At 37.9% G+C, this 27,663-nt stretch overlaps 1 protein-coding gene across 1 annotated transcript; it reads right to left on the bottom strand.

Annotated features, from left to right (window-relative positions):
• Window positions 1–3,017: 3,017 nt before the first annotated feature.
• On the bottom strand, window positions 3,018–27,663 carry FCER1A (Fc epsilon receptor Ia). Its single transcript, XM_004027064.5, has 7 exons — window positions 27,342–27,663; window positions 21,483–21,520; window positions 8,808–8,921; window positions 8,353–8,373; window positions 7,044–7,298; window positions 4,980–5,237; window positions 3,018–3,472 (listed from the first exon to the last, which is right to left on the bottom strand). Exons 3-7 carry the CDS (start codon window positions 8,869–8,871, stop codon window positions 3,288–3,290), a joined length of 783 nt encoding a protein of 260 aa, XP_004027113.1. The 5' UTR covers window positions 8,872–8,921; window positions 21,483–21,520; window positions 27,342–27,663; the 3' UTR covers window positions 3,018–3,287.

Consider the following 27,663-nt stretch of genomic DNA (forward strand, 5'->3'; position numbering starts at 1 on the left):
TGATATTTGAAAACTGGAAATAACAGGAAAGACTGAAAGTGGACTTATGTCATTTAATTTTCAAGAAGGGGAAGAGTGTCATTGTCATAAGTGAAATATATAAGTGAATTGTTGTGGTGAGCACATTGATAGAGTAAAAGGTTTGTGGTGGGAATGTTGTAGTGATTGATGAAGTTCCAGAAAGAGACTTTGACTTGATAAGTAGCTGTCCGGAGCTGGGCAGATCAGCTATGGCAGGAAGACAGCCCGACTCTCTAAGATTATCTAGAGTCCTAGGCTGGCAGGTGCCTCTGCCATCCTCAGCATAAAACTTCCATCTCCAGGTTGTCACCATTTCCCATTTAATGAGAAGAGGGAAAGATCAGAGTCTTTCTTCAAGTACTCAACTCCTCAACATACTGACAAGGTGCACCATTTGTCTGCGTCTCCACTCTGAAGGTGGTCACAGGATTACGTCTTCCATTGGCCACCAGTGGGGAGCTACTGACTTGCTTTTCAGAAATCGGCCCCTAACTATTGTGAATTCATAAAGATTTTTGTCTGCCAATTTGGAACAGCAATTCATGGGAGAGCAAATTTTTCTCTATGAACTGGCCTTGAGCAATTTGGTAAGAGACAGGAGGTGATAAAGGGGGTGAGAAGGGTGAATCTAGAGTGAATTATTTCTATTCCAATCATCTTTATAACACATGTACTCCATCTCTGGCATAATAAAAAATGTTTCATGTGTAAAGCCATCTTCATAAATGCCATATTTTAGGAGTCCACAAAATACTCAAGCCCTGACCCTATGTTCCACACTCCCTCTGGACCAAGAGATGTATGACTATCGAGAAGAAAATGGGTAGAAATAAATGGGCAGAAACCCAGACAGGTCTGGCACAAATGTGGAATTTAGATACTGTACACAGAAGAGCACAGTGAAAGAAGAGCCCAATGTGTGAAGGATAAAGGAAAATTTTACACTGGAGCTTCTTGGGGAATGCATTCTGAGCCTTAGTGCCTGGATAATTACTGCATATGAACTCAAAGTAATAAATTACAAAATATCTGGGCTTCAAGGGACCTTAGAGATCACCTCCACCAGACTCCCAGTTTTAACAAAGAAACAATAGAATCTCAGAGGCTGGCAAGTAACTTGGCCCAATCACAGCTAGTTAGCAGCTTGAATATCCAGATCTGTGTTCTATCCGTAGTCCCCTCAATCTTGCAGTCAGGGTAAAGGGGAGATAAAAGTGAAATGCGATACTCAAGAACCTAGAAAATTTCTCAGAAAATGTATCTCAAGCTGATCAAGCCCGGACTTTCTATCCATATCAAATCTCTCAGTTTTGAACTCTGAATCACTGGCCTCAATCCCTTGTCTGAAATAGAGGGGTAAATTGCTGTTTAGCCTGATGCCTGAAATGCTGATGTGCTGTGAAGACCACTGGGGAGAAAGGTGTGGTTAATGTGGTGGAAAGCCTGGTCCCAAGGCTAAAACATAAGATAGACCTTGGGGAGGTGGCAGAGGAAGCATCCTGAAGCAACACCAGGGAGTCTCCTAGGGAAACTTTGCCTGGCCTGTTGCTCCAAGAGAAATCTTTTCTCCATTGGCCAGACTTATTCACTACATGAAGCTAAGTAACAAGGGTGTTCACTGGGATTCTGGCCTTTTCTTGCCTCTTTTAAATGATTTTTTTTTTAAGTGGAGGAGAGTGTGAAGAAAGGTAATACCAGATCCCTATCCAAAGTTAAAAAAAGAGGAAAGAAATGTTTCAGTAATTTCCCTGTTCTTTGCGACCCAAAAACATTCCTTGGAAAAAATGGGACTTGTGGGTCTCATGCATATTTAAAAGTTTTCTCCCCAGCCACACTTCCTCATACTATTAATTGTTCTAAGGCACGGGTAAGCTATAGGCATCCTGATCTTTCACTGATTTCCATGAATCGACAGCCAGCACCAGCAATATGTTGCCCATCTTCCCTAGTGCTTTCTCTAAGCCCTGAGTATAAATATTTTTATGGGCAGGATCATGGGGGGTAGAGGGTAGTGGTGGCAAAGACTGGATCTCATGTAGGTGCTAAAAGTTCCTAAATTTGTATAAATGTTTACAATTTACAAAGAACTTTCAAATACAGCCTCTTATTTGACTGTCAGAAGAACTCTAAGAGGTGGACAGGATGACTATTATCCTTTTCTTTTTTTCACAAATGAAATACTAAAGCCCATGGAGGGATAAGAAAATTTTTCCAGATCACAAATCTAGAAAGTAGAAGAGTCAGGATTTGAATTGATGTCTTTTTCTGTGTGGTTTAGTCTCTTTCTAATGGATGGCTTTATTATAGGCAGAAACTTGGCCAGGCGCAGTGGCTCAAACCTATAATCCCACACTTTGTGAGGCTGAGGTGGGAGAATCGCTTGAGGCCAAGAGTTTGAGATCAGCCTGGGCAAAATAGCAAGACCCCATCTCTACAAAAAATTAAAAAATAAATCATAGGTAAAAACTTAATCCCATTTGCTCCATGACAGAATAATGAGCCTCCAATGACTATGATGAAGACATAAAATGAAAGGGAAAATAAACCGAAATTGTCTAGTTCTTTTGCCCAAGATCTTATTCAGTCCTGGACTGTTTTCAGAGCCGAAGGTTTTGGTTATTATTATTAGCCGGAATTTCTCCAAAATGCTTGGTTCAGGTGCTGTATAAAGATACAAGACATAAGTTCAAGATATAAATTTGGGAGGGGCAAAACAATCACAGAGGAATCCTGGACTGTATTTCATCCTGAGAGTCCTGTGTCTTGAGACTGTCCCTGATTCTGCCAAGAACTGAAAGTTCATATTTAGTAAGCTGAAGAATAAGCATAAAAATGATCCACCTCACTGGCATCCTCCTATGTCTTTTCATTCCTAGATCGCACTTGCAATAGTCAAGAGAGGACATTTCCAATCTAGAACTTCATGGTCCTTGCCTTTAGTAGAAAACAAACAAACAAACTAGCAAGCCTTGAATACTCAGAAGCATTCTGTTACATGGTTTCATATTTATTTTATTGAAATTGAACATCTCTTTTACAAATGCTAATAAATGAATCTATTCATTCTCTCATTTATTCAACCAATGTTAATTGAGCACTTACTATTACATGCCACTTAACCAGTTTCACTCAGTTTAATGAAGCATTTCTATAAATCCTTGAGCACAGACGTTTCTATGTATATTGCAAGCTGTGTTTGACAACTGAGTAGCAGTTGCTGATGCTGGAAAAAAACTAATGTTGCAAATATTTCTTGAGTAATTATATCAGTTGTTTTTGGGGTTTGGCTTAGGATGTGGGTTCAGAAGTCTGAAGCCTTTCCTGGTTCTCTTAATCTTCAAGAGAAATGTGACCTGCTGCTGAGTTGAGATAAATAATCCTGTGTCCACAGCAAACAGAATCGCCACCAACAATGGGATAAAAAATTGTAGCCAGTACTTCTCACGCGGAGCTGTAGTGGAACACAGATGCAATGAGAAACATAATTCATCTTGGGAACTGAAGAATGAGGTTCAGAGTTTCATCCTCCCTAAGAGAAAGACCAAGCTTTGTCCTTCATTTTTAGCGTGATGTGGCATCCAGAAGCACAGAGAAAACACTCAGATTAACACTAGGTTGAGTTGCTCTGTTGGTGCTCCCTGGAGCCACAGGGAGTCCTAAGCATTTCCTCTTAACTCCAGCAGCCAGTGTGCCGTGCCCAGAGGGGAAGACAATAGGAAAGATAAACCCCTTCTTCGAAATGACAAGACCAGAATTCACATATAATTAAGGGGTGGAAAGGGGACAAAGTGAGGACAAGGGTCATCAATGCCTATTACTCAATTAATCAATCATCGTTTCTTACATGCCTGTTAGGCAAAATGAAGAAATTGCACTAGTTAAATTGCCTTCCAATTCTATTATTTTGTGGTTCTGTTAGTCTGTTTATAAACTGTACCGATTTTTGTGATTAGTCTCAAATTATAGAGCCTCAGAATATTACATCCAGAAATCATTTAAAGATCACCTAGACAAGTGATTCGCAATATTGGCTACCCATTACCATTATGTGAAAGACCTGTGAAAAATGCGTATACCCAGGCTGCACTCCAAACCAATTAAAACAGAATCTCAAGAAATGAGACATGAGCATCAATATATTTTTTAAGTTATCAAATGATTCTAATGGAATCTAGATCAAATATTCTGTTTTACAGATGAAGATACTGGAAGCCTAGAGACAAGTACATAGCACTTCAGTCTCAAATTAGTTAACAGAGAACTGCTAGGACTTAATTATGTATTTTGACCTCATGCTTTTTTAAACATTATTATGTACAAAGTGTGTGAAGGAAAAGTCTAACTTTCTCCTTCAAAAGTGAATACTTCACAGGCTCCCTCTCTTATAAAGAGTTTGGAGAGAGCAGTTTTTCTTACAGGCCATAGAGGCAGTCCACCTCCCTACCCTCTCCATATCAAGTCCATTCCCTCCTCCCTCAATACACAGGCACACAGCTCACTGACTTGCTGGTTTCCTTTCCCAGCCCTCCTAAGCTGGAATGGGCTCCTCAAGCTCTTTATATCCTTTCTTCATTCAACTTTGAAACTTTTTTTCAATTTGATAAATATAAGTGTTTTCCCCAGGAGCAACAGATGACTTTGAGATCAAAATAGTAATCACAATCTGTTATGCTTGGGTAGTGCTTAACAGTTTACAAAGTCATTTCACAAATATTACCACATTAATCTTCATAAAAATTTCATAGTGTAAGCAGGTATTACTATCACCATTTAACAAGTCAAGACTTTGAAACAGAGATTGAGATATATACTATCACCCAGGTCTCCTCATTGCAAGTCTAGTAGGCTTTCCAGTGTATCACAGGTGCCCCCCTTCTACAAGCTGCAGCTGCTTAGGCTCAGAAGTTCTCTCTTCCTTCCCCTGCTATGGATGCTTTTCCTTTCCTTTACCAACTCACCTTTTATTACAGTAATGTTGAGGGGCTCAGACTCATAGTCCAGCTGCCACACTTTGCCCGTACAGTAGTAGGTTCCACTGTCTTCAACTGTGGCATTTGTAATGGAGATGTTGTGGTTCTCATACCAGTATTTGAGAGCTTCACCATCCTTATAATAGATCACCTTGTACACATCCCAGTTCCTCCAACCATGGCACCTGAGGAAGAGGGGCTGACCCTCCATCACCACCTCAGCAGAGGCCTGAAGGAGCAGCCAGTCTGAAGAACATTCATTACATTATTTATTTAACAATAAATGAAGAGAGAGAGAATGAATAGAGAAAAGAGAGCCACGCATAGAGCATGTGTCAGAAACTATGAATTATCATTAACTCACTTTTTGGCTCATAAAGTGGATTTTTAAAGGGCACAAAATAATGCTTAGAGCCTGTCTTGTGTATTGATAAATCCTTTCCCCTCCTGAAAAGTCAGTCTGGGGCCACAAAGCCTCTCGGACCTCCCTGCTGAGTCCATACATGGAACACTTGAAAGCCAGAATTCCTTTCAGATCTTCTGTTGCTAGTTCTAGTTAGTTAGGGGAAAATAAACAGTCTTTCTTGGGAATTTTAGCTTAGGAGAGTGTCTATTTTGTCCTCTCTTACCTTATAGAAACTTCCCAGTTCTAGTGTTAATTATAGTTGTCAAAAAAAAACTTCTTCAAAACATGTATAATTTAAATTAATTACTTATGTAATTCTTTATTTAATGTCCTCTTCCCATACAGCTCTGTGCTCCAAGAAGTCAGGGACCCTGTCTAGTTCTACATTCTATTCTGAATGCCCAACACAGTATTTAGGAGTTGGTAGCAATACTTAGGATTTGGTAGGTACTCAACAAATATTTGTCACTAATGAGTCAGTGAAAGACAAGAATCACATTCTATGGTTAATGCTTTTGTAAAAATTAAAAAGCATTCATTAAAGGAGAATTTTGAAAGGAAATATCGCTAGCATAATAAGCATAATTAATTTAGGACCAATCCTTGAGGACTTCTCTAGAACCTACTCCAGGAAATAAAGAAGCTATTCTACATTGCTTTAGTTTGTGTTTGGAATTTACATATGGAGGTTGAAACATTTTTTTTCACTCAAGAGAAAAATATAGAGTATAAAAGAGACCTATTGGTCACTATTCAAAATCATTAATTTGTTTATTCAACATTTGCTAATTAAGCCACATGTGCCTAAGCATGCTATGCTATTTGTTGGCAGTAGGAGTGATAAAAATGAAACAAGCATGAAATATGTGTTCTTAAGTAACAACAGAGGACATAAGGAAATGTACCCAGATATGTTTCATAACGAAGAGTACAACCTAATATTCAGGTCATGCCATATGGATTATGCAGAGCAAAACTTTAAGTCAAACCTTTTGATCCTATTCCAGATACACAGCTCTTTGAAATGTTCACATATATGTCATGCTGTTTGACCACATCATATATATACCTGAATCTAGGCAGAAAAGATAGAGGAAAATAGGGTGGAGGAATAATATTGAGAGATGACTAGAATATTGAAAGAAGGCATACATGTAATCAAAAGGGAAGGGGGTAGAAGAAAAGAGATGCAGGGGTCTTTTTTATTTATTTATTTATTTTTTGAGACGGAGTCTTGCTCTGTAGCCCAGGCTGGAGTGCAGTGGCGTGATCTCAGCTCACTGCAACCTCCACCTCCTGGGTTCACACCATTCTCCTGCCTCAGCCTCCCGAGTACCTGGGACTACAGGTGCCCACCACCACGCCCGGCTAATTTTATATATATATTTTTTTAGCAGAGATGGGGTCTCACCATGTTAGCCGGATGGTCTCGATCTCCTGACCTCGTGATCCACCTGCCTCAGCCTCCCAAAGTGCTGGGATTACAGGCGTGAGCCACTGTGCCCAGCCAATGCAGGGGTCTTAAAAATGAGAGGCCTTGAATCCCACTCTGGTGTCCTAACCCTTGGAATAACCTGTTTTTTCCCATCTTCAGATGAGCCATCCCTCACATGAGAGATCTGTATTTCCATATCCCTGGAACTTACCACTGAAGACTTCCAGGTACACAGGTTCACTCTCATTAACTTGTTGGTGCTGACATTTGTATTCTCCACTGTCCTCAAATTTGGCATTCACAATATTCAAACTTGAATGTTTCTCTTCTGAGAGGCTGCCATTGTGGAACCATTTGGTGGAACTGACTTCAAAGAAATTGTTCCCATTACATGTAAGAGTCACATTCTCTCCTTTAAATATTCTATTCCATGGAGGGTTCAAGGAGACCATAGGTTTCTGAGGGACTTCAAGAAGATAAAAATATGAAAAGACATGTAGAGAGAAAAAAAGTCATTGAAAACTGTCTAGGCTTAAAAGTACAAACGAAGCAATATTCTGACAATCAGTGGTCAACCTGTCCTTATTCTGTTGGTGATAAGACCCTGTTTTGATTTCTAGGGGAAGGAGAAAATAGTATTGGTGCCCCAGGGAATGCCCAACACAGGGAGAAAGACAGGACACATATGCAGGAGATTTAAAAACAAAGAAACCAATTCACTATGTGATTTGAGCTGACTCACTCTACTTCTGTTAATTTCAATTCAGTATCTGTAAATGAGGACTGCAATCTCTTTTGAGGTAGAAACACTATCTGCCATGTTCAACCATTGTTACATTAAACATTTATTATGTGAATGAATGAGTGAATTATGGATGGATAAAGTTACTGGACTGGATGAAATATAAGGTTTCTCCAAGCTCTGAATATTTATGACCATTTAATTGTGAATTATATACTGAGTGAAAAACATATGTCAGTTCCAGAAAGTAGTGAGAGGCACTAAGAAAGTCAGTCTTGAATGGCTTCCTGGAACAAGGGGATGTAGTGCAAATTTGAACAGAGACCAAAGAAGTAGATACGTGGTGATAACAAAAGGGTGATATAGTCAGAAGAGAACTGGACTTAGAGCCAAGGAACTTCTGTTGAAATCCAGTTCCTTAACCATGTAGCCACCAGAAAATCACTGAGTTTCAGCATCCTCAATTATAAAATGGCAATAATAATAATAATGTAATTATTGAGTGAGATCATGCCAAAGTGTCTAGGAGAGAGAATGAGACATGTATATGTGCAACAGACATGGTTATTGACTAAAACAGAGGAGAGAATGACTTGAGAGAATGCAATGAATCAGGGAAAAAAAGAAAGACAAGGCAAGGTGGAGAGGGAAAGTAGGCTGGCCAAGGAACAGATTCATACTCATTAGAAAGCAGAAGTGATGGGACAAAGAAAATAGTGAGAGGAAAGCAATGCCCAGACATGTTGAAACACCAAGGGAACAAGAACAGAGGACTCACCTGCTAACACGCCATCTGGAGCTGCAAAAGTCCAGAGAGGATACATTAGTGTCCAGCAGTCTTCTTTATCGCCAGAGGACTAGAATCTGGGTGTGGGGATAAGATCTACACCCATGGAATTTTAAGGACCAACTGTCTTTTCAGGAATCAGAATCAGGGGAAGAAAGACCTTCTTTCTCTCATCTACCCTCATTTCCTTGGTAGGAAATTTGCACTCTGGAAGATGCCAGAGCAAATGCAAGGAACCAAGCTTTCAGTCTGGCTTCCTCCTTAGGTGTTGCTCAGCCCACTTGCCTCTGCTTTCTAGCTTGGCTCCACTACAGAGTCCCTGGGAAATGCCCAATAGTTTGCACATGTCCTAGAAAAAGTCACCACCCACAGTAAAGGTTCCTACCCCAGCTGCTCCCCAAATTCATTTGGGCCTCCCTGGGAGGGGTAATCGAATCTCTACTTACCGAAGAACAGTAAGGCTACACACAGTAGAGTAGGGGATTCCATGGCAGGAGCCATTTTCTTCATGGGCTCCTGGTGCTTACTGTGCTGGAGAGATCTAAGGCTTCAAATATAGGCTTAAAACCAAAAAGCAGAAGGAAATGTTTTCTGTATCATATCTGGTTAACCCATCAGCTGTGCCTGGTTTTGCTTCTTTCTTTAGAGATAATATTCAGGATGGTGCCCAACTGGGCAATTTAATATTTACCCACTTACTCCACTCCCTATCCCACCTCCACATATACACCTGGAATCTGGTGAGAGAGAGGCATAGGTCTAGCACAATCACAAGCCTTTCTTAATCTGTCAATCAGTGTACAACTATTTAGTTTACAACTTAGAAAAGTGGGATGCAAGGGAGGGCAGAATAAAACAGCAGCAACTAATTACTGAATACCAAACATATGCCAGGTGTTATCCTAAATAAATCTGATATTTCATTTATTTTTCACAATAATCCTATGAAGTACGTACTATCACTATCTACATTTTATAAACAGGAAAACTGAATCTTAGTGAGGTTAAGTAACTTGTCTTGGAGTGCCAACTATTAAATAACTAATTTGGGGTTCAAACACATAAAATCTAACCCCTAAGTCAAACTCTTAGTCATATGATGTACTGTTTATACATATTCAGGAGCATGGCTAGCAACTGCCAGATTCTTTTGGGATTCACCAGAGCTACCAACACTTTTCTTGTTTAATTTCCTGCTGATCAGTTAGTGCATAAATCCACAAATTTTCATCTGATTCACTGATGATCCGCTGTCTGACCAGCCAAATTGGAAACATTTTCAGAGACTCCTCTTTCTCTACTGTGCCCTAATCTGGCTCAGAACACGGGAAGGCAGACGTTAAACCATTACTTATGGGGATCTAGGCCATATAATTTATTTTATTTTAATTCCTAGCTTTTGTTTACTTTTAATATTATAATTTCCCAACATGATCTCCCTTTCTCCTTTAAATACACAGCAGGGCCTTTCGCCAGGATTCCTTTACTAATTCTTCTGTTTTTTTGCTCTAGGTCAAGGCTCAACATTCTTCCAGGATCTGATATTAATGATAATACTGGAAATGAAAACTCTATTAACGTCTATAGTGGCTTGTCATTTGCAAAGATTGCTTTTAAATGAGTGTTCTATTTTATCTTTACCAAAACTCTGAAGAAGACAGGGACAGTATATTTAAACCCACTTCACATCTGAAGCCCTTGAGGAACCATTCTATCATACCTTGCTCTTCCCCACAGACTGCTGAATTAAGTCTATTGAATGAAACCAGTCATTCCACATGAAGATCTAACCAAAACCTTTAGTTTTCTATGGAATTAGAAAATATAGGGCTAAAAAGGTTAATAAATATGAATTTAAGTTTCAGATAAGAAAGATTAGGTACTGAGCCCAGGACATGCTATGTTTTAATGACAGACCTTAAAGGTAACAGCAAGTTATTTTGAGATGTACAAGTTGTTTGTGTTTTAAGCTCTGAATTCAAATGTTCCTACTTTTTATGTGATTGAAGGTTACCAGTATAATAGGGACAATAATGGTATCCAGGTCATGATTATATTATGAGATTTAATAAGATAAAAAAGAAGTAAAATGCATTGCACAGCATCTGGCATGTGAAATATGGTCAATAAATACTTTTTTTGCCTTCTTTATTATCATTATTTATTAAAGACTTATAGGAGGAATATGAATTTTGACTGGATTAAAGTTATTGTCAATCTACATAGTATGTTTAATTTGATAAACAACATCTTATGCTAGTTTAATATATCTACACAATCTCAATCCTCTCCACAGTCACGAAGAAGAGAGCATAATCAGGAAAGAACAGAATGCAGAAAGTTGTTGGATAGGATTGCAGAAGAGAAGGAGGAGGAAATAGGGAAGATGTAGTTTTTAAGGTGCTGTCAGAGGGCAATATTTGAAGCCCTAAGCCCTGGAAGAGACGGGGAAAGATTCTACTTTACCACTTTGTTGAGACTTTGCCAGGGGAAATTTGGGTTCCTTTTTCCTAGGACAGTGAACCTACAATCAAATTGCCCCTCAGAGAGAGTCATTTTACCATGACTCAAATAGTCTATTTAAAGGCTTCCTCTGAAGTCGTTATCTAAATAGCTCCTACCTAGATGGGAGATGGAGCAGGGCTCATCGAGAGGTACTATTCCTAGTTCGAAGAGTATAAGCTTTGGAGTTAGGGAGGCCACTTTCATTTCTAAAGCTTTCTGAAACTTTGGATTTATCATTCTAAAGCTTTTGCTTAAGTGTCCGGTATTGAAATAAAGGAAGTGCTTTGGTAGCAGTAACAGCAAAAATGTAGCAGTCCAATAAAAGCAGCTCATTAAAGCCTAAAAAGCAACCGAACTACCCATCTTCCCAGCCCACCCCCCACCCCAAAAAAGCAAACCATTAACAGCATCGGAAAGAAAAAGCCATACCCTAATTTCCATAGCATATAACTACAGGTACCCAAAAGGACAGAACAAGAACGCAGAAGGAACACATTAACACTAACATTAAACAAGAGCTCTATTCCTCCCTGGAAGAATGGGCTGATACACAGCTGAATTCCACAGGTTTTTTATCTTATATATAAAAAAAAGTCCTTCAAGTTTCATATCCATTATCTGGGTGGAGTGTGCTGCTACTAATTTCTCATACCCAGCCTGTCCACATCAGGAACACACGTTCACTGAAATCAATAAGGTGTGTCTAAATTTCAGTTCTTGCTTCTGATTCTGGGTACAGGCATGCTCAATACATAAAGAGTATCACTATGCCCAAACTTGGACCTGTTATTTGATGTTGGGAGCCTTAATCTATATTTCATTTTGTAGCAGCGGAAAAATGAAACAAATGGCTGTACATGAGCTACAGGGCCTGAGGACTGTGAGGTGCCCCTGCAACTGGATCTAGCGTGAAAGGCTTTGGGCAGGAACTTTTGTGTTTCGGGACGTGCCTGGCAGAGGGAGGATCAAGGCTCAGCCTATACAGTGTGTTAGCCTTTATGTCCTTCTCCGAAACCGGGAAGCAGAAAAACCAAATCAATCTGCTGGCTTCCTTCTCACTCTCAAAGTTCTCTAAAACAAGCTGAGGTCCATATAAAATTGAATATGAAATGATGAAAGTGCAAAATGTCTGTCTGCTCGTGATATTTATGTACCTAACAAATGTTGATCTCTCCCTGAGGATCAAATACAAGGCTAAATATGCAACATGTCCTATCTATTTTCCTCCTACTACCAACTCTATGTAGTTAAGAATAAGGAAATCAAAGCATGAAGAGGTTAAGTAACTTGTCCCAGGGCACACAGCTGCTATGTAAAGGAATTAGAATTTGAACCTGGCAATATGTCTTAAGAGCCCATGCTCATGACCAGATAGATAGATGATTGATTGACAGATAGATAGACAGATAGATAGATAAAGATGTCTTTATTCATTGAGTCTACACTTTGTGATTAAGTGCACATGGATTCATAGTCCTCATGCAGAAATTCCTTGGATTCAAGGGTTCCATAACCCACAGATAGGAAATCACTGATCTAAACCAACTTTCTGTTCTGTAAGTTCCCTTTCTTGATTCAGGCCATGACATCTCAACTCACAGCCACACAATGTTGGTACTGTTGGTATGTTAGCTATGTATATTTCATGGACATGCCTAAAAAGAAGAAAGGAGAGAGGGATTCTTTCCTTTTTCCTCTATGTTATTAGGGCCAGGAGGATATCAGCTGCATTTACTTTCTTTTGCTACCCTGAACAGGAGTTTCTGCTCAAGAAAGAGCATCAATAGCAGATGCTGACTGCCTGTTAGATTTTCACAAGAAAGTCAGTGACTTTAATATTTTTTACTTCTTGTCTTGATCTGAATGGGTCTAAAAGTAATAAATCCAAAGGAAATAAATGGAAACTCCTAGGACTACTAAAGAAGAGAGTGAAAAGGGAGGTTCTAGTTTCCTTTAAACAACCAGCTCTCATGTGAACTCATTACCATGGGGAAGGCACCAAGCCATTTATAAGAGATCTGCCTCCATGACCCAAACACTTCCAACTAGGCCCCACCTCCAACATTGGGGACCACATTTCAACATGAGATTTGGAGGGGACAAAACATCCAAGGTGTATCACTGAGCATAATCTACACTCTTTTATAGTGCATAGGTGTGGGCATCTAGATATCAAGCTGCCTGTCTTCAAGATATGTAATCAGCCACTCACACTTTGCCGATGAAGCATCTTTGTGGTGTCTTGTAGTTAAGGGTACAATCTGAACCATAAGGTGGACTCAAACAAATTGATCATGACCTCTACCTTATAAATAGTATATTTCAGCCAAGAAGCCCAAAGGGCTTCAAACTTACCTTCATGTCTTCCAACAGATACAGATGTTAAGTGAGCTGACATTTTCTTCATAATGGGGAGAACAATATTATAAGCCCACTGAGGAAGATCCTTAAGGAAAGTTGTAGTATAAAACAGTTTTCCTTCTTTAAAAAAAATTTTTTTTGAGACTGGTTTTTACTATGCTGCCCAAGCTAGTCTCGGACTGCCAGGCTCAAGTGATCCTCCCACCTCAGCCTCCCAAGAAGCTGGGATTATGGGGAAGTGCCACCATACCCAGCTAAAAAAAATACCAGAATATCACACTAAATTTTTAAAAATTAAAAGAATAAAAATAAAAATTTAGCCATAGATAATTTAAAGAAATTAAGTGCAAGATTAATTAAGAGTTCAGGCTAGGAACAAGCTCTAAAGTTTGAGTCTCGGCTGTGACCACTCAAACTCTTTTTGCCTCAGCCTTCTCACCAGTAAAATGGAGATAGTAATAGTACCTACCTTAAGGGTGGTTATCAGCATAAAATGAGTTAATGTGGTGAGGTGGTTAGAACAGAACATATACTAGTTTTCATGAATATTATAATTATTTTGCAAGAAGCCTTTGGTTAGACTTGAGAGCAGCAGAGAGAGAGCCTCCTTTCCCATCCTCCTGGTCTGTCCTGAGGATGAAGAACCTGGAAGGCCACTGGTGGGTCCAGAAGGCAAAACCTTGTTCTCACAGGATGCAGCCAGGATCACACAGCAGTAGTCATGTCAATGAGACAGACATCATCACACACATAACCACACCCACACCTCCAACACAGCATGTCTGCAGAAATGGAGTTACGAAGTTTGAAGATCATTTTCAGGTGTGGTACTAGACAGAGAAATCCCCATTGTGCAGAGTCAGCCCTCAAGCCAAATGTAGTGTAGGCCAGGTTTATTTTATGCTTCCTTACAGAATTACACAGTTTCAAAATGGAAAGAGAAATCTCTTAAAGGAATCCTTTTAGGCCGTTAACAGATAAGGATGAGAGATCTTAGCCCAGACCAGGATATTTGCATTTTAATAGGCAACTTTTGAAGACCTAATTTTTCAGGACTCTGGCTAAACAGTTCTGTGACCCGTGTGTTTCTAGTGCGTGAAAGAGGGTATGAGTGAGGATGGGAACAGTGGGAGGGGTAGGACGCATTCTGAAACTTTCTCATCATACTCTGTGTTACCACCTACAAAAGGCCTTTAGGAAATGTAAGTTTATGCATGAGAATGTATGTATGTGTATTGAGGGTTGCTTGTTTCAATGATGAGTATACAGGAGACATTTGTAGCATTAGCAGGCAAATAAATGCCCTGCAATACTGAAGGCAGCCTTGCATACTAAATAATTGGCCTGATTCTGCTCATCTTTTCAATGTGCAGCCAGATATTTTATAATTATCTGAGCCTTAAACACGACTGCGAAAAACACAAAAGCATCTTTTGCATTTCTCATACATACTGTATTTTACAGAAAAGAAACTACCATGTATATTGAGGAAAGATTATTCTTGGCTTTTACTGGAAAAACATCCTTGAATTTTTCACTGTTTCAGAAAATCAGATCACCTGTAGCTACACTGTTCATGATATTTGTGTCACCAATACCTTATTCTCATATCAGTCTGTTTTTGTAGCACTCATATTCATGAAGGACATATTTTCTTATTATAATGTTATTTCCCTTTATTTCTTCTTTATATTAAAACTGGGAATTTTACTGATTAAAAAATACATGTGTGTGTAGGTAGCAGAGGTAGATCCAGTTTGAGGCCCTGAAACTTAAACAGTTTAAGGGGGCTTCCTTAAAAAATCCAGTAGAAATTTTTGAATACAATATTAGATATTAAAATTACTATTTAGGACAAGAAAGTTAATCACAAAAGGTTAAAAATATACCAGCTGACAAATGACATAAACATTATAAAATTCATCAAAAAGTAAACAGATATTCCACTATCCTCTTCCTTTTCAAAATATTGTTATTACATGTTATTTGATCTCCTCTTCCTCAGACAGAGATATTGTAATATCATTTTTATAGACAAACTAGAAATATAATTTATTCTTTTCTCTAGCATCATTGATCACCACTTATTTTCTATTATTGATTGTTGGGAGTGCATAGAGTATGCAGCTTCACAGCAATATTCTCACTATTTGTAGTATGGTTACAGGTTTATGCCTTACAAACACAGGAATAAATGCATGCTATCAAATGTGATCTGATAGGATTGAAAACCACTGCTAAATTCTGAAGAAGAAAAAAGGGCCAGAGAAACATGGAATAGGGGCCCTGATCCGCAGTTTCCAGTGATATTCATCACAATTTTTCGTTTGTCTCTTCCAAAACAGGAAACACTTGCATATTATCATAGAGGTTCAAGAAAACAAATGAATATTGAGTGTCTGTGATTAGAATATTAGACTGAATATTAGAAATAGATGCAGTGACATAAAATTTGGGACATTTTGGTGGCCATTCCCATAGAATAGTGTTTATTATAATTAGGAATTTGTAAGTTTTTTAATTAGAAAATTTGTACATTTTTCATTGATAATAAATAAATGAATACAAATATGGATCATTCAGATGACCAATTCATAACCAAAAATTGCATCTTTATTTCAACATCTGCATTTCCATTTTTTTGTTTGCAATTTACAACTGCATCTAGTGACCGACAAATTAAGTCATGCTGCACCTATGAATGAGGGTTTTATGTTGTTCAGAGACAGGTGGACAAAAGAAGGAACTGACACAAGGCCCACCCTAGAATAGGCTGCCAAACACAGAACAACCCTCTTTATCATAGGTAATAGCACAGTCACGTTGCAGAAAGATATATGAAGAAAATCTTCTCTGCATGACCCAAGGGGCAACAGTTAATTAGAAGTCTATAGCAGAGAATGTAAAATAAATAATTTTTTATATTCTCAATTCCTAAATTGAATTTATACTAATCAACCATATATTTCAATAATCTCATGATGCCAATTTATCTTTAAGAGAAAAAAGATAACTTCAGAATTATCAAGGGCTATCTCATTAAAGTTAGCATTTGATCATAGTTTGCTTGTAGAATTTTGGCTAATTATATTTTCTAATTTTTCAGAATGAGCAAACTATGTCTTGAAGTTTATTAATAGTGTTTTTTATAATATACTTTTTCAAACAGGCAATCTCTGAGCTTGAATTATTATGGACAAATAAAGAAATGGCTTAAATATGGATACAGACCTGTTACTTGATCTTTCTGTCACTAAACCTAACACAAAAATTTAGTTTCAGCATAGGAACATTCTTCATCATATATTTTCATTTCTTTGTTCAACAAGTATTTATATTCCAAGCACTCTGTCATTTGCTGGTGATACAAGAGAGATAATAAGCAGACAAGATCTTTTCCCTTGGGGAGAAGACTTTCTATTGGAGAAAACAGAAAATAAATAAGTAAACAGAACAGTGACAGCTTGTGACTAACGTTTGTAAAAAGTAAATAATGTTGCTCCATAGGCGTACAAGGACAATCTGTTTTAAACAGGGTTAAGAAAGGCCATTTGATGAAAAATGACTTTTAAGTAGAGACTTAAAGTACGAGATAGGATGAAACAAGACAAAGGCTGGAACAAGAATTTTCAAGCAGTGGGAAGTTGAAAGTCCCCATAAAAAGAAAGACTTTGGAGAATTGTAGAAATTAAGAGAAGTTTCCAAGTCTTTGCTATTGTGAATAGTGCCGCAATAAACATATGTGGGCATGTGTCTTCATAGCAGCATGATTTATAGTCCTTTGGGTATATACACAGTAATGGGATGGCTGGGTCAAATGGTATTTCCAGTTCTAGATCCCTGAGGAATGGCCACACTGACTTCCACAATGGTTGAACTAGTTTACAGTCCCACCAACAGTGTAAAAGTGTTCCTATTTCTCCACATCCTCTCCAGCACCTGTTGTTTCCTGACTTTTTAATGACTGCCATTCTAACTGGTGTGAGATGGTATCTCACTGTGGTTTTGATTTGCATTTCTCTGATGGCCAGTGATGGTGAGCATTTTTTCATGTGTTTTTTGGCTGCATAAATGTCTTCTTTTGAGAAGTGTCTGTTCATGTCCTTCGCCCACTTTTTGATGGGGTTGTTTGTTTTTTCTTGTAAATTTGTTTGAGTTCATTGTAGATTCTGGATATTAGCCCTTTGTCAGATGAGTAGGTTGCAAATGTCCAACAGTGATAGACTGGATTAAGAAAATGTGGCACATATACACCATGGAATACTATGCAGCCATAAAAAATGATGAGTTTATGTCCTTTGTAGGGACATAGATGAAACTGGAAATCATCATTCTCAGTAAACTATCGCAAGAACAAAAAACCAAACACCGCATATTCTCACTCATAGGTGGGAATTGAACAATGAGAACACATGGACACAAGAAGGGGAACATCACACTCTGGGGACTGTTGTGCGGTGGCGGGAGGGGGGAGGGATAGCTTTAGGAGATATACCTAATGCTAAATGACGAGTTAATGGGTGTGGCACACCAGCATGGCACATGTATACATATGTACCTAACCTGCACATTGGGCACATGTACCCTAAAACTTAAAGTATAATAATAATAAAATAAAATAAAAGAAATTAAGAGAAGGACATTAGGCCTGAAGCATAGTGAGTAGAAGGCCAATGGCATAAAATGAGATTGGAGATACACATAGGGGCCAGATCATGAGGGCCTGGCAGAACATGAAAAAGTGTTGGGATTTTATTTGAAAGCTAAGAAAGAGCCACCAGACTGTGTGAAGCAAAAGAATGCACATACACACACACACACACACACACACACACAGTGTGTATGTATATATATTCCCCTGCTTAATACAGTTTGATGGCTCTTCGTGTATGTCTTAGTCTATTTTCTGTGGTTATAACTGAATACCTGAGACTGAAATTTATAAAGAAAATAAATTTATTTCTTGAAGTTCTGGAGGCTGTGAAGTTCAAGGTCAAGGGGTCTATCTGGTGAGGACATTCTTTCTTAGTGGGGACTCTCTGCAGATTCCCGAGGTGGCACCAGGCATCACATGGCAAGGGGGGGCTTGAGCGTGTAAGCTCTAGTCTCTCTTCCACTTCTTTTAGAGCCACCAGTCTCACTCCCATGATAACCCATTATTCAATTAATCTATTAATTCATAATTAGGTTAATCCATTCATGAGGGCAGAATCAGTATGAACCAATTACCTCTTACAGGTCCTGCTTCTCAATACTGCCATACTGGAAATTAAGTTTCAACACGAAGTTTGGAGGGGATAAACACTCAAACCATAGACATGTATATGTATAGTATATGTGTATACACCCACATTCTCTCAATGTCTACCGATCTATCTATATATAGATAGGTATGTCATCATGTAATCTGTAGGTTTTTTGAGCAGATATTGGGAAATGGTTAAGAGTCAAAATATGATGATAGTCTGGAGAAGTGGTAGTATAGATAAAGAAAAGTTGATGGGTTTGAGGTATATATATTAATGGGACTTACTGACAGATTGGAGGGCACAGAAAGTATAAAATATGATTCTTAAATTTCTGGCTGTAATAGCTGGGTAGACAGTAATTACATGGTGAAGACTGAGGAAGTACTAGATTTAAGGGAAGTAGTAGAATTGGGGGAGAAATCAACCAAGTGTTCCGGTTGGGAAGTGTTTTAGTTTGAAGCATCTTTATTGTATCTAAGAGTCTGTGCTAAATAGGCAGTTACAAAAAAAATGTTGGGAGACCAGTAGAAATGTCTATATTAGAGATATAAAGTAGAGAAAGTAGAGAATCACTGGCATACTTTAAAGCCACTGAGTAAGATGAGGTCAGCTGAAGAGAGAGAAAAAGAAATTAAGCAACAGAGAAAGTCTCAGAGCAGAACTCTAGGAAATTTCAATATCTTGAAGATGAGTATCAGAAGACCCAGAACAGAGGCTAGAGAAAACAGCTGGTAAGGTAAGAAAACTCACAGGGAATTATGTCACTAAAACCAAGAAGAGAGTACAATTCTAGAGGAAATCGTTAATTACATTGAATCTTGTTGAGAGGTGAAGTAAAATAGAGAATACAATTATCCTCTGAATCTAGCACTACGGAAGTTTTTGGGACTTCAGCAATGGCAGTGGAGTAATATGTGTAAAAAGCAAACTGAAGTGCGCTAAAAAAGTGAATAGGAATTGAGGAAGCATAGGCAACATGTGCGGACAAGGTTCTGAGAAGTTTTGCTGTGGGATGGTGGTATAGGAAGATGTGGGGTTAAGGGAGGATTCTTGTTTTATATAAGATGCTGGATTGTATTTGTTAGCTAACAGGAATAATTCAGTAAGCAGAGAGGGAATAAGGGAAGTATAAGTTAAATAATTGAAGAAGTTAAGCCCTTGCGTAATCAAGAAGAGAGAAGTGGCTTTCACTCATTCAATTTAAATCTTTCTTAAACATAACACAGGTGTTTCTGCCATAACATGTAACACACATTTATTTTTTTAAATTGTTTTGCATTCTGCAAAAATAACTAAAACTAACAAGTCTTTGAGAGGAAAAAAAGACTGTTACAGATCATGAAAACCTACCATCAGAGCACTAACATAAACATTAGTATTTCTACCAAATGAACTATGCAGTTAAAAAGATATGTTAAATTTGTAATAAATAAAATTAACGGTAAATCTAGGACTTGATCACTTTCAAAAGTCGGTGGAAGAAGATGACAAAGAGAAAATACACAAAAGCAGGGGAAAACCAGAGAACAAACATGCTCTCAAGATACACTTGTGGTAAAACTAAGCCAAGAGAAAACCTTGAAGTGAATAGTTACTGTGCAGAATATTCTATTCCTTGCCATGTTCCACTGTGCTAGTAAGATTTGTGTTAGCTGTTCCTTGGTAGTTCAAAATATTAACTTGCTAGAAAAAAATCTTGTTTCAACCAACTTCAATGTTATATTGAGGTTATTCTTTGGCTTGCCTATAGCATATAGACTAATTTGCATTTCAGAAAAATGCATTATATCAGAGAAACTGCAATGTATTTCTCGATTTGTTAAGCAGTTGCCATGTGCATAGCAATATGTGGAATACTGCATAGAACACAAAAATGCAGAAGAAGGGAGTTCATCCAAACCACAATGACTTTATTAAAAACTTGATTTCCATAAGCAGGAAGAATAATGGAGAAACTAGGATGTGTTCTAATAAAAAAATAAGCACAGGTAACTGTTAATATTTTTTGAACACTGACTGTATTCAGGCATTGTGCTTTATCCTATTTAATACTCACAGGAATCCTATGAAATAGGTACTATCAGCATCCTTGTTTTTAATGAGGTAGAGAGGTTTAGATTATACAACTAGTGAATGGCAAAGCCGGGATTTGAAGCTTAGAGGTCTGAATGGTAGGGATCTTAAACATGAGGAAGAAAGGCATTCAACAAGGTGCTCCAGCACTTTGGCCACAACATTTGGGATAACTTAATTATTCCCTCCAATAAGTTGAGAGTTTGTGGTCATCTTTTGACTTAAAATTTATGAGGCAAGATACTGATGGAGAATCTGACACTGCTAGGGTACTGATGGAGAATCTGACACTGCTAGAGTTTGCAGCAAAAAGGCAGGTTAGAAGTAATGGACCTGAGAGAGAGGGCGCTAGAGTTAGCCTCCATTGTGTGGCACCTACTTAAGTACCCCTGAGTTAAGTGGGCATAAAGGAAAGTGACAAGAACTTAAGCCATATTGTCCCTCTCCCTCAAAGGGGACTCTCTTCTGGGTGAGGGGAACTCTAATAACAAGAGGCTCTGGAGTGGGCGGCCTGCAATGAGAGCAGAGGAAAGTAGAATTGATTGAACCATAAGTTAATAGGTCATTCTTTTTGCTGTGCAGATGCATGGGACATAGGTTCTTCTGGAGAACCTACAAAGGTATGCCCATGAGAGCACCTATATTTGAATCACTGCAAATGAGAAAGAACAATGAATAATGCTAGAGAAATGGTGACAACTAGCGAAAAGGTTACACCACCACAATCTGACCTCCACTTATGAGGTAGTGTTCACACAGGAATAGCAGTTAAAACAAAACAAGGATCCGACAGCTAATACGGCATGGAGAGTTGCTTTCTTCTTCCTACTCTCAAGGAAGGGGCTGATATCCGGAAGAGGGAGGGATGTGAGTAGTGTGGCCATCACCCTTTACCTCCCAACACATAACAAGCCACTGGAGCCATAAACTTACCCCATGCTCGGTGGTAGACAGGTGGAGGATGCTGGAGACTGAAAAGAATTTTGAACAGAAGATAAAATTAAATTGATTAATTTTATAAAATCAAAATTAATTAGATTTGATTGTGACTAATAACTCCAATGAGACTGTTTTAGTAGCATAAAGTGATTAAAAGGTTATGAAATTAGTCTAAGAAGACATTAAGGGAGCCTCCTGCCCAAGAAGAATGGGTCCACAGCAGTCGTAGTAATTTCAAAAATAATGATTTCATGTTTACACCTCACAAGTTGAGACTTCTTTCAACACAGTTGTGTGTATGAAATGGAAAGATTGTACTACAAGTGTGCTAAGGTCTTCTGCAGGCCCAACATCTAGATGTTTTCTGGCAATTAGAATTGCAGGAGTTCAGGAAGATAACAGTTCAGTTACTTGAACAATTTGGTCCTAAGGTGGCTTCTAAAGAGCAGTGACTGCTACTGGCTAGTTGATGAGTCCTTCATTCTCCTATCTTGCCTGCCAGGTTGACAGTTCAAGATCTACAGTAACCTTGCCTTCTGTGCCTCTGACTCTGAGCTGGCAGAAAAGAAAGAGCAGCAGGAGGTGGTGATAGATTTGAAAGTGGAAGTCAAAGAAAGAAAGGAGTTGGAAGCAGAATAGTGGAAAGATGGCAGGACTGATGATAACCATGGGATATTTGTTAGAAGTGACTTGGGGAAGACATGTTATTTCCAGTTTCCTAATCAGTTTTTATCATAAGTCTTAAAGTATAGGAAAAATGTTAAAAAGGAAAGGACCATAGACATAATCAATTTAAATTTCTTCATTTTAGGGATTGAGAAGCCTGAACCCCTCAGAATGTTTTGTGAGAATTATATATCTAAACAATTAATTAGTGGAAAATGCAGTACTAAATTATGAGGCTCCTGTTGTTGTTTCTGCTGCTGCTTTAGTTGAAGATACAGGACCAAGGAAAGGATGAGAGAACAGGTGCCCTCAAGGATTATTATAGTCCATCATGGGGAGAAAGTCAATTAAAAAGTGAACAAATTATTGAACAAAATATACCAGGTAGTAACACAGAGAGAATTAAATTAGAAAGATGAGATAGAGTTAGTGGATGGTTAAAATATTTAGGTTAATCACATACTGAAATGATAAGAGTGCAGTAGAGCTCTGTTGACAACCCAGGTTAACTGAATTACCAGAGTAAATGACATTCACCATCTCTTCTGCAGCGCAGACTGACAGATGCACACTACGTGCTGAATGACCACATCTAGTAAACTCTAACAGAAACACCAGGAGGTAGTAGTGTCACAAAACCAAGGCAGAAGAGCATTTCAAGAGGGAGAGTGATTAATAGTGTTAAATGTTTCAGTTATGAAGTAGGGAAAGAACCAAGAATAGCCCGATGAATTCGGTAATCAGAAAAATCTTGGTGTAGCCCCCATGATCCAGGGTCTGTGTCTCTACCATGCAAGCCCTAGATCTCAATGGTGAACTCACTGGAGCTGACCAGTCTCTGAGACATTACTCAAACTTACAAAATAACTTAGAATGTGAATGTATTCATTTTTAACAGTAAGTGTACCAGACCAGTCATTTCCATATGGCTTTCACTTTCCAGTGAATGTAAGCAATTCATGTATTAAAATGCATGCCAGAAGATTACTTATTGTTCCCATATTACTCCATTCTTACCTTATCATAGCATGTATCACAATATATGAAAATTGCATCTTTCCTGGTCTAGCTCCTTATCACATCCTCATTGAAGTCAATGACTATATTAGTTTAGTTCATTGCTCTTTATCTGATACTCAGCACAGCAGAAAGCATACTTAGATTTTTAATATGTATTTATTAGAGAGGCAAATGAGCAATTAACTCATTGATTATTATATCAAGATGTTACAACCTAATAAATCATCCTTTCCTTCCTCAGAGGCAAGTTTTTATCTATCTGCACACATATATAATATATAATTTTATATTTATATATAAATATACATACATATATAAATATGCCTATATACATATATAATATATTATATATTTATATATAATATACAATATATGAAATAATATATATAACTATGTGTATATAGACATCTATAAATGTTTATCTACATGTACATATTTATATATATATATTTCTAAAAGAGCACTAGAGAATGCTGGACAACTCCTTATCTCCAATTATTCATCCTTTGTGGAAACCACCAATCTTGTCTTTGCATCTGCACTTAGGAAAACCAGCATCCAGGACATACTCTTTAGTTAATTTCTATGGTAATTAGTATCACAGAATATTTTCTTTTATGACCGATGGCCTGCCAGTCCTCTTGAGAATATGTAAAGTATGGGAAAGAGATGGACTTCTAATACTCTTTCTACAATTCTAACCACAGAATATTTGACTGTAAATTTAATTAACTAGAAATACAGTATAATAAAGTCAATGAGTAAAAAGGAAGCTGAAATTCTTTGTGCCACCTTAGTCACATGGCTAAAGAAAAGAGAGTCTTCTTTGCCCTGCCTTTTACAGTGTGTTTGTGAACCAAAACTCTTGTCCTCTCAGAAGCCATAAGCAATTTGGTTTTACATGGCACATGCATGGCTATGTAGTTGGAAGCATGGGTTATTTTGAAATGTGTTATTCAGAATTTGTGGCCAGCATGGAGGGAAATGAAAAAATGCCCTAGATTTTTCAATTGTGCATCATTCTTTTCTCTTTTGGGCACCATCGTTTACTCCTTATTTCTAGAGAATTAATCTTTTGTACTTAGGAAATCACTTATAAATTTGCTTCAGTTTGCAGGTACTGCCTCCTCTCCCTATAATATGTTCCTGACATCTCATATATCTGCTAATTACAGGACATAGGCTTGCTGGATTATGACTATTTGTAGTCAGAATAGTTTCTTTCACTGGATGTAATAGAATATACACTAGATCAGAATTAGAAGATTGAGGCTTAAATTCCAATTTTACTCATTTTTAGTTTGCACCCCAAGCTAAATGATGAAAGAAACCTCTTCTATATAAAATAATTCCATTGACTAAATGTAAAAGAAATGGCATGATTAAGAAAGCACCGTTTTGCAACTCCTAATTTTAAAAAATGATTTAGGCCGGGCACGATGGCTTACGCCTGTAATCCCAGCACTTTGGGAGGCCAAGGCGGGCGGATTACAAGGTCAGGAGATCGAGACCATCCTGGCTAACATGGTGAAACCGTGTCTCTACTAAAAATACAAAAAATTAGCCAGGCGTGGTGGCGGGCGCCTGTAGTCCCAGCTACTCGGGAGGCTGAGGCAGGAGAATGGCATGAACCCGGGAGGCGGAGCTTGCAGTGAGCCGAGACTGCGCCACTGCACTCCAGCCTGGGCGACAGAGAGAGACTCCGTCTCAAAAAAAAAATGATTTAGACAAAATTTATCAATAAATTAAATGATAAAGGTTGATGGGATCCATTTGAATGGAGGAGCAAGCTGTTGCCACCTGAAATATTGATCAGTTAGTTTTTGTGCATGCGTTTAAATTTTATTTATTTATTTATTTATTTATTTATTTATTTTGGTGGCAGAGTCTCACTCTGTCACTCAGGCTGGAGTGCAGTGGCATGATCTCGGGTCACTGCAACCTCTGCCTCCCGGGTTCAAGCAGTTCTCCTGCCTCAGCCTCTTGAGTAGCTGGAATTATAGGGGCGCACCACCACGTCCTGCTAATTTTTGTATTTTTGGTAGAGATTGTGTTTCACCATGTTGGTTTGTCCAGGCTGGTCTTGCACTCCTGATCTCAAGTGATCCGGCTGCCTTGGCCTCCCAAAGTGCTGGGATTACAGGCATGAGCCACAGTGCCTGGATTAAATTTTATTTTTTAATAGACAAATAATAATTGTATTTATGAGGTACAATGTAGTATTTTGAAATCAGCTTTGCTTAGAGTAAGACAACAAAACAGTATGTGTCTCCTGATTAGAGTTCCCAGGTAAAATACAGAATGCTGCACTGAATTTGAATTTCAAAAAACAATAAATAATTTATTTTGTATATTCCATGCAATATTTGTAATATACTTATCCTAAAAATTATGCTATTTATTTAAAATTAAAATTTAACTGGATGTCCTGTATTTTTGTTAAATCAGACAACTTTACTTGATTATCAAATTTATAATTTTTATATATATATTAAACTGATATATATGCCAAATTTTATGTGTGTTTTTATATATAGTTTAATATAGTCCATAGTTTAATATACTATATTACAGGTTATAGTATATCCAGTTTAATATATCTAATATAATTTAATAAGCTGAACCTGAATCTAATTAAGCCTTTAAAACTAATTTCCAATTTATAAAAAGTACAGAAGATATAACAAATTTAATGATACTATGAGTAAATGCCATCTAGAAAGTAAGATTTTGACCTGGCTTTTTAATGTGTAAATGAGACTTTTTAAAATATGGGGACAATGGGATGTTGAAATACCTTTGCCCTCCAGGCAATATTTGGTAATGTTTAGAGACATTTTTATTTTCTCCAGTACAGTGGGAAAAGAGAGAAGGATTCTACTGGCATCTGTCCTCTGGGTGGGTAGAGGCCAGTGATCCTGCTAAACATCTTGTAACACAGAAGACCATCTCCCCTCCTAACTCACCTCACACCCACAGACGTACACACACAACAAAAATTAGCAGGTTCAAAGTGTCAACAGCACCACTGTTGAGAAACCCTAGTCTAGACTCAAAAAAACTTTAACGAGTTACAATCAAATGCAATAAGCAGTGCTCATTTGAATCTTGATCCAAACAAACCATATTATTATAAAGAGCATTCCTGTAATAAAAGTCAAGGCAACTATTTAAAAATTATAATGTAGGAAAATGTTTATTGATATGGGAAAGTTTCAAAATGCATCGCTAAGAGAAAAAGTAAACTGGATATAAGGAAGTTTGTATAGCATGATCTCATATTATTAAAAAGAAGAAAGGCTACAAAAGTAATAATCATTCCATTTTTACCATAAACATAAATACATGTGTATATAGACAGGTGCACACATATGAATGCATAAAATATTAGAAACCTATTCATCAAAATGTTAATGATGTTGATTTCTAAATTGGAAATCACTAGTGATTTACGTTACATTATTTTTCCTTTTCTGTTTTTTCTATAATGAACAAGCATTATGTTTGTAATCAGAGAGAAAACAGGGCCAATTCATAATTTAAAAATTCTTAGTTTGGGTTGAAGGCCCTTGTGGGCTTGTCCCCTTTTACAGAGTGGCTGAAATGTTACTCAAACATCTCACATGGGTGCAGAGACTGTATGAATGGAGAAGGATGTGCTGAGCCAGAAATTAAACTTATTGGAAGTTCATGGCTGTTTCATTCCCCCTCCAGCAGGATCAGAGAATGAACCAAAGGGAGCACAAGGAAGGGCTCTGACAGTGTCTTCTCCCCTTTCCCAGTGTGGTATGGGTGATGGATCTCCCTAAATGGAAAAGCAGGGCTGAGATGTATGTCAGTGAGACTCAAGGAAATTTGCTGTAGGCTGAAGTGGGATGACAGATGTCCTGGCCCCTATAACCTTTTGATTACCCTGATATTATTTATATAAATAAGTTTCAGGAAGATAGCTGCTCTCCAATACTGAGAAACTTAAATTTAAGGTCCTCCCTCTGTATGCTTACCCAGTATTCACGTGGTTTAGTTTATTAAAACTCAATGCAGTATTAGTTTCTACACTCCAACAATCCCCAACAGTCAGTAGGCAAATGAAAACATCTCCTTCATCAGCGACCCACATTTCTAATGAAACTCTTGAGACCAGCCTTCAGATTCTACCTTCCTTACCTCTTAGTAGCATGGAGGAATTCTCAAAAGGATGATCTTGGGAGACTTGGGGCAGAGGGATTCTCTTCTCCTTGGGGAAAATAAATATACACAGCTCTTGAAATCTGCAGTTTAAGAGACTGTATTTTTTTCCCTGGGCCACTTCTCAAGCCAAATGAGCCAATGTCCCGAGCCTCAGGAACATAGCAACAATTTGAGGCTCTCTTTGATATTAGGGAGAACTGGATTTTTCTCATTTTGTGTGTTTTTGCTTCCGTTGTAAATGCCTCTTGAATACAAGGTTTTTTCACCTGCTTTCTCTGAGTAGACTCAGTCCTTTCAT

Source organism: Gorilla gorilla, chromosome 1 (assembly GCF_029281585.2).
Source record: "Gorilla gorilla gorilla isolate KB3781 chromosome 1, NHGRI_mGorGor1-v2.1_pri, whole genome shotgun sequence".
NCBI classification, from domain to species: domain Eukaryota; kingdom Metazoa; phylum Chordata; class Mammalia; order Primates; family Hominidae; genus Gorilla; species Gorilla gorilla.

Bases quoted from the DNA above. Each gene is read 5' to 3' on its own strand.
- FCER1A (XM_004027064.5), bottom strand. From the start codon at position 8,871: ATGAAGAAAATGGCTCCTGCCATGGAATCCCCTACTCTACTGTGTGTA. The intron at 8,374-8,807 runs GTAAGTAGAGAT...GGACTTTTGCAG, and splicing joins TGTAGCCTTACTGTTCTTCG to CTCCAGATGGCGTGTTAGCA. The intron at 7,299-8,352 runs GTGAGTCCTCTG...ATCTTCTTGAAG, and splicing joins TCCAGATGGCGTGTTAGCAG to TCCCTCAGAAACCTATGGTC.